Source organism: Polistes canadensis, unplaced genomic scaffold (genome assembly GCF_001313835.1).
Source record: "Polistes canadensis isolate GaletaPanama2010 unplaced genomic scaffold, ASM131383v1 scaffold_55, whole genome shotgun sequence".
Taxonomy (NCBI): domain Eukaryota; kingdom Metazoa; phylum Arthropoda; class Insecta; order Hymenoptera; family Vespidae; genus Polistes; species Polistes canadensis.
The window spans coordinates 335535-342486 of NW_014569602.1; the positions used below are offsets into that span (position 1 = coordinate 335535).

General features: G+C 38.3%; 1 protein-coding gene across 1 annotated transcript; it reads left to right on the forward strand.

The window, feature by feature from the left end:
- Nucleotides 1–2243: 2243 nt before the first annotated feature.
- LOC106785745 (solute carrier organic anion transporter family member 2A1-like) lies at nt 2244–6814 on the forward strand. The gene is made up of 8 exons (XM_014746458.1): nt 2244–2589; nt 2658–3328; nt 3415–3524; nt 4293–4741; nt 4805–5483; nt 5566–5953; nt 6036–6137; nt 6442–6814. The coding sequence occupies exons 2-8, from the start codon at nt 2986–2988 to the stop codon at nt 6561–6563; spliced, it is 2193 nt and encodes a 730-aa protein (XP_014601944.1). The 5' UTR covers nt 2244–2589; nt 2658–2985; the 3' UTR covers nt 6564–6814.
- Nucleotides 6815–6952: the final 138 nt, after the last annotated feature.

Sequence of the window (6952 nt, forward strand, 5' to 3'; positions counted from 1 at the left end):
GCAGTAAAGCAATATTAAAATTACAGAGTCACGCTCCTATGTTTCGCGTAGAAGAAAAATATTGAAAATAATTTGATCAGAGCAAACAGTAGATACCGCGAAGTTTTAATGGAAACAGCGATTTTCGAGAACGAAAATAGAATTCTCAACGTAATAGTTGGCTAGTAATAAACTCGATGAAGTAATATTCTTAAATATTAAAGTTGTAATCAATCGAGATATGGCCATCAGTTTTGTGATTTGACTCTTTTCGAATACAAATCTACCTAATAACGTCTTTTTCTGACGTACTTACGTATCTTCATATATACTATGTATGAGAAGGTCTCGTCATAAATACAATAACGTCTGCGTGGGATGCTGTACAAATATAAAAGAAAGAAAGAATCATAAATTAAACGGCGTGTTTTTTTTTTTTTTTTTTAAGAACGAATTTTTACCGATTTATCGCGTCAAATAATTTTTTGTTCAATTTCCTTTCCACCTCATAATCTTTCGAAATGATTTTCCTAAGAATTTTCCATGATTTTAAAAGTATCAAAGTTTCCATACCTCGTCTAATCGATCATTTAGAGTTCTCTAGAGATAAGCTCAAACGGCGCCACTACTTCGAAATATTTTCTTATTTTTTTAAAAGAAAAGAGAAAGAGGGAGAAGAAATCTCGGCGGCGTATGCGTGTTCGTTCGCTAATGGTACGCTATGGATAGAAAAGTAATAATACCAAAGATTTTTCGTGCAGGCTACGAGAACGTTTCCAAGATCGCAAATAAATTTATGACAACCCGTTATCGTCGATGTGTAAATGTTCATACGTCTTGTTATACTCACGATCGGAGCGTAAATATTGTCAAAGAAGCAAGACGTTTCTTGCAAATCACGTTCTATGTTAATATACACGTACGTATAATTTCGATTACATGGGATTGAAATGAATTATTCAATTTTTACGTTGAAAACATTATTGTTGAAAAAGTTGACTTCAAATATTAATCGTATCCCTTGTAGATATAACGTAGATGGTATATAAACATAAAATAAAAAATCCAAGGTGGATCATTGCTACTAGTGATTAAATCTTATTTACAATCGAAAATCTACTTATATTCTTATTCTTAAATATCGAAGTTTTCTAATTATTCAACAACATTTATTTTATAACGTTTTAATGAAACCGTCCCAAGCCAATGATCGTCAAGAATATTAACGAAAGTCGTATATAAATAAGCTACAAAGTTAAATAACAAAATGAAAGATTTAAAATATGAAAAAAAAATGTTTATTCGTGATAAGGAAAATCGACGAGGACGAGGACGAGGACGAGAGCGAGGACGAGGACGAGGAAGACGACGAGAACAAGAACGGAAGCGAGGTTTGCGAGTATTCGATTCAGCGGTTGCTGGAGCACGACGAAAATTAAATTCCAGCAATTAGCTGACAACTATTAGCGGTATAGCTATTTGGTGTGCGCCATTAGCAATGCGCAGGAATAGACGGAAGAGTTTACGGCGGCGGCACCGTGTGTAAGCGAATGTGTGCTCGAGCGTGCGCGCGCTCGCGCGTCTCATCTATTAAATCATAATAGGTTCACAATGTGAGCCTATACTACGGTGAGCTCGGCTAGAAACGAGCTTAGACATCGAGCTACGAGACTGGACGAAAGACCTCCTAAGGCTAATTACGATCTACTTTGCTACCTTTCGTTTATCTTCTCTGACAACTTTTTTTTTCTCTTTAAAGGGTATCGAGACTCTGTACTCTCACGACCGTTTATTTTCTAATCAATTTACTTTTTCTTTTATTTTCGTTTTAAATTATTCATTACGTCTTTTAAAAATTTATCAAACGAATAAATTATTCTTACGAAACAGTTAAGTTACATCGAATGATCCTAATGTTATAAGAAAAATAAAGCAAAAGGGTGCGAAACAGCCGGAGATTTAGCAAGACAGGAGAGAACAAGTAGAACGAGTGGAGTCGTAAGATAGCAAATGCTATATGGAATAGATCGTTCTAGCAAAAGAGAGGTAGGAACGAGCGAGGCGGAGAAACAGGAGAATGAGAGAGAGAGGGAGAGAGAGAGAGAGAGAGAGAGAGAGAGAGAGAGACAAAAAAGGAGGACGAGGAAGAGGGGTGTTGCGTAGATTCGAGCGATGCAATGGCGTGAGAGAGAGAGAGAGAGAGAGAGGGAGAGGAAGAAGGAGAGAGAGAAAGATAAAGATAGAAAGAGATAGGAGATACGCATCGAGTTGATAACAGAACCGTCGAAGCGAGGATATCATAGGTGCGTATCGCGTCGATCTCCGCGCCGTGGACCTTCGTAATTCGGTCGATCTTCAGGGCCCTAAAGAATTAACGAAGGTGGGGATCCTTTATGAGATCCCGGATTCTTTCGTTGTCACGGTTCACCGACGTCGTCGTCAGTTTATAAAGAATAATCGTTGCGAGCATTATTTCGTGTAACGGTGTGCGCTTGCTTGGACGAATTTCCTCGGAAGACTTTCTTTATCTGGGAACTTTAAAGAAATCTTACTCGTATTATTAACTTATAGAACAAGGGAGGTTGCAGTGACGTTATCGATAGATTACAGGTCTCTCGCTTACTTTCTTTCTTTCTTTCTTTCTTTCTTTCTTTCTATCTATCTTTCCTTCTCCGTAGTGTCAAGAAAGATGGAAAATCGTGAGATCTCACGAGAGGAGTGAGTTTCAATTGATCGAAAAGGAGAACATTAGAGGGAGGAAGACACGGAGACACAAGGAGAGATAGAGAGGGAAATAAAAAGAGGGAGAATAAGATTAAGTTCCATCGCGAGTTGTTGCTACGGTGTCGCGACGGTATTCGCATAATTTGTAAAAGGAAAAGCGATGCCAAGGACCGGAGATCGGAAACGGAACGCGACACGGAATTGAGGTCACTCGAAGAGAAAAAGATCTGAGGGTGACACTGTCGTAGAACTAAGCTCTAGGAAGAACGCTAATCGAAGATAATGAAGAATTCCAAAAATTCGACCAACAATTCGGGTCATGAAAAAAATGGTCCCGAAAGTTGTAAGCTCTTAAGGGTGCCTAGTACCCCGCCAACCACACCAACGACACCTACCACGCCAACCAGAGGCCTCGAAGATGTTTTCAGGGAATTACCCATCACGGATGACACCTCCTGTGGTATATGGTGTCTTCGTGGACCAACTCTACAGAGGTTTGCCAATAAAAAGGCTTATGTTTTCCTTTATGGAATTCTCGGTTGCATATTTTCGGCCAGTTACGCGTATTTTAACGGCACGATCACCACTATCGAGAAGAGATTTAAGATACCCTCCAAAACTACCGGTAAGCCATCGCTTCTTTTCTTTCTTTTTTCCATTCTCCAAACAAATGTTCTTGTCTGTTTGTAACGCTAAAAATTCGTGTCGCAGGTCTCATCACCGTAGGTAACGATATTTCCCAGCTGTTCATTTCAGTGGTATTGTCTTACTATGCTGGAAGGGGTCACAGGCCACGATGGATCGCATTCGGAATTTATACCGTAAGTCTCTTTAAAAGCCAAGACGAAAATCGATCGAAGAAAATATGGGAAAAATGCGTAGTAGTATCGGTCAAGTCCGTGTCGGCGGACTCCCCCGAGAGGAACAAGATAGGAGACGTCATAACACACACCGGTTGGTCGGTTCTTAATTAAATTAGGAAGCGTTGAAAACGTAGCTACTCTCATTCACGCCTCTTACCATCTCGTACTCTCGCCATCGTACGCTTAGTTATGCTTAGATTCATTCATTCATTGAACGGTGAAAAGGCGCTCCTGGAGTACTTGGAACTTTGCTGTCGTCCATTTTTACTTTGTCGCTAAAAAGATCGTTCGTTATTTCGTTAAATATCACATCAAGAGACTTTCGTTTCGTTTTCTTTATCCCTCTCTTTCTCCCTCTCTCTCATACTTTCTTTTTCCATATTATTTTCTCATTTCCATTCTTAAATCTAATTTAAATATCGTAAAACAAAGTTTAAACATTTCGTCAGTATTTGTTTAGTTACAATCGGAAATCACGTAAGGTCAAACGTTTGCACACAGTCTCATAAGATTAATTATGACACATTTATCACCCTTTCGCGATATTGTTCAGAATATACAAACGTCGAGTTATCATTAAGATAACGAATGGTAAATATCATTTTTACAAGTTTTATAGAAAACAGTATTTTTCACCCTTTCTGCAATAAATTCTTTTCTAATTAAAACTTTGTACTAATAAGTAAAATTGTCCTATTAATAAATGAATCATTGTTTTTCTTTTAGGTTGTGCTTTTTTGCTGTTTAACGATGTTGCCGCACTTTCTTTATGGACCAGGCGAGGATGCATTAATGTTGACCAAGGAATACGGCGGAAAAATTCAAAATTTGCCCAACACTTCGACTAGCAGCTTGATTCCCGACAAACATCGGAAATTTTTGTGTTTGGATAATACCCGTGGGCCAGAGTTCGAAGATACCGATAGTAATTTCGCGCCTCAAGTATTACTCTTTATCGCTCAGTTAGTTTCGGGTGTCGGTGGATCGCTTTATTACACCTTAGGTGTCTCTTACATGGATGACAATATACAAAAATCTAAAACTCCAGCGCTCATAAGTTTTTCATACTTTTTGAGGATGTTGGGCCCAGCGATAGGTTACGGTCTGGCATCATTTGCTTTGAAATTTTACATCAGTCCGACCTTGACACCGACCATTACAACTCAGGATCCAAGGTAGGAACCCTGTTACGATTCGTAAGAACTATATACAAAATTTAAATGTCGATAAACGAACAGGTGGCTTGGCGCATGGTGGTTAGGTTGGATAATCCTGGCCTTTTTACTCTTCCTCTTTGCATGCGTGATCGCTCTCTTCCCAAAAACTTTACCAAGAGCAGCAGCTCGCAAAGTTCTGGCCTTGGAACGGAATAAATCGGCTGCTAGTATCAAGGCAAACGATCAGGAACCTGAACTTCCTGCTTCCTTGTCAGATATGCTGAGAACGTTTAAACGTTTACTAACTAATACGACTTTGATGTGCAACAATCTAGCTACGGTCTTTTATTTTATGGGTTACATGCCGTATTGGATTTTCATGCCGAAATATATCGAAACTCAGTACAAACAGTCGGCATCGGTTTCTTCGTTGATCACCGGTACCGTTGGTCTCATTTCCAGTGCTTTTGGAATTCTACTATCCGGTTTGATAATCTCCAAATACAAGCCAAAAGCTAGGTATCTAGCAGCATGGAACGTAATGGTTGGTGCCATATCCATCATGGGAATTATTTCCTACGCCTTTTTGGGGTGTTCAGCAAACGACGATCAAATGGCCATTCAATCGAACGGAGCACTGAAAACCCAATTGCCTTGCAACGAGCTTTGCCATTGTGACTACGTTACGTACAATCCAGTCTGTTCTGAGCATGGTCAAACATTCATTTCAGCCTGTCACGCTGGTTGTCGAAACATGCAGGTTTCTTTTTTGCTCAATCTTAAAATGCGATTCAATTTTCGATAATGCAAACAAACAAGCATGATTTGTCTATTTTCTCTAGCTGCACAAGGACGGTAGTAAAGTCTACACAGATTGTGGTTGCGTTAAATCGAAACATTCTGGAGTTCTGGCACACTTTATGGTACCGACAAATTTTTCAAGCCTTACAACCGAGCTATCCACGGAGATTATGGAACCCGAATTGGTACCAACTTTAGGTACAGCGATACCCGGAGCCTGTCCCGTCGATTGCATGAGTAAATTTTATATCTTCCTCGCGGTTATGTGTCTACTCAAGTTTAGCGGTGGTACAGGAAGAGCATCGAACTTTCTTGTTTCTGTGAGATGCGTCGACGAGAAAGACAAAACGGTAGCCATGGGTTTTGGCTTGACTATCATGAGTTTATTTGCCTTTATACCATCACCCATTTTATTTGGATTCATTTTAGGTGTGTTTTTTATCTTTTTAACTTACATAATATCTTTTCTTTCAAAAAACACGAAGTATATATATATATATTTTTTTTTTAGACAAGACTTGTCTCGTGTGGGGTAAGACGTATACAGGAACCGGAAATTGTTGGCTCTACAATGGCGAGGCTCTTAGATACTTGTTGAACTTCACTGCAGCAAGTAAGTTATTTTGTTTATTCGTATACAAGATGATAAGTAAGAAACGAAACACTTAAATATATTTTTTCGAACGAAAAGACGTGGAAAGAAAATGAGTGGTCAACAAAATTCAAAGTCATGCATAATACATGGCTGATATCGATGACAACCGATGACTTTGATAGCACTGATAAAAATGTACTTGGAACGAAAATTTGTTGTTCGCTATATTATTCTTTTTTAAAGCATGCAAAAATAATCGCTGACAAATTCAAAGATATTTTTATGATAAAACTTTTTTCTTTTTTTTCTTTTTTTTGCGAAGGTTTTGTGATCATTGGAACATTGTTCGACGTTGGTGTCTGGTATTACGTAAAAGACGTGAAAATTTTCGACGAAGAGATCGAGCTCGAGGATATTGCTGAGGAGCCCGGTGAAACGCTTTGAAGAACTCTATGGTGTTTTTCTTCAAAGCGAGATGCAAGTTTGAGACGATTAAAGTTTCAAAAAAGGAGAAAGACTTGAAAAGGAAGAACAAGAAAAGAAAATGATAGGGGCCGACGAATAAAGACTTTACAAGTACCTTAAGAATCATTTTAAATATTTAAAACTCGTGATACCTATAAGATTGAACTCTTATATTGGTTTATCTCATCAAAAAGACTTTGTCGAATAAGACCTGGTCTCCTTTCTATTAATTTTACTAATGTTTTCATTTACTTGATACCTATGTGATTATACAAATAACAATTGTAAAAATGGATTATTTTTATCAAAGAATTACGTTAGCAATCGATGAAAACTAGATTAGCTTTATTACAGATGAAAAAGGATGT

Coding starts and splice junctions, on each gene's coding strand:
- LOC106785745 (XM_014746458.1), top strand. CDS start 2,986: ATGAAGAATTCCAAAAATTCGACCAACAATTCGGGTCATGAAAAAAAT. Junction 3,329..3,414: donor GATACCCTCCAAAACTACCG/GTAAGCCATCGC, acceptor TTCGTGTCGCAG/GTCTCATCACCGTAGGTAAC. Junction 5,484..5,565: donor CTGGTTGTCGAAACATGCAG/GTTTCTTTTTTG, acceptor TATTTTCTCTAG/CTGCACAAGGACGGTAGTAA.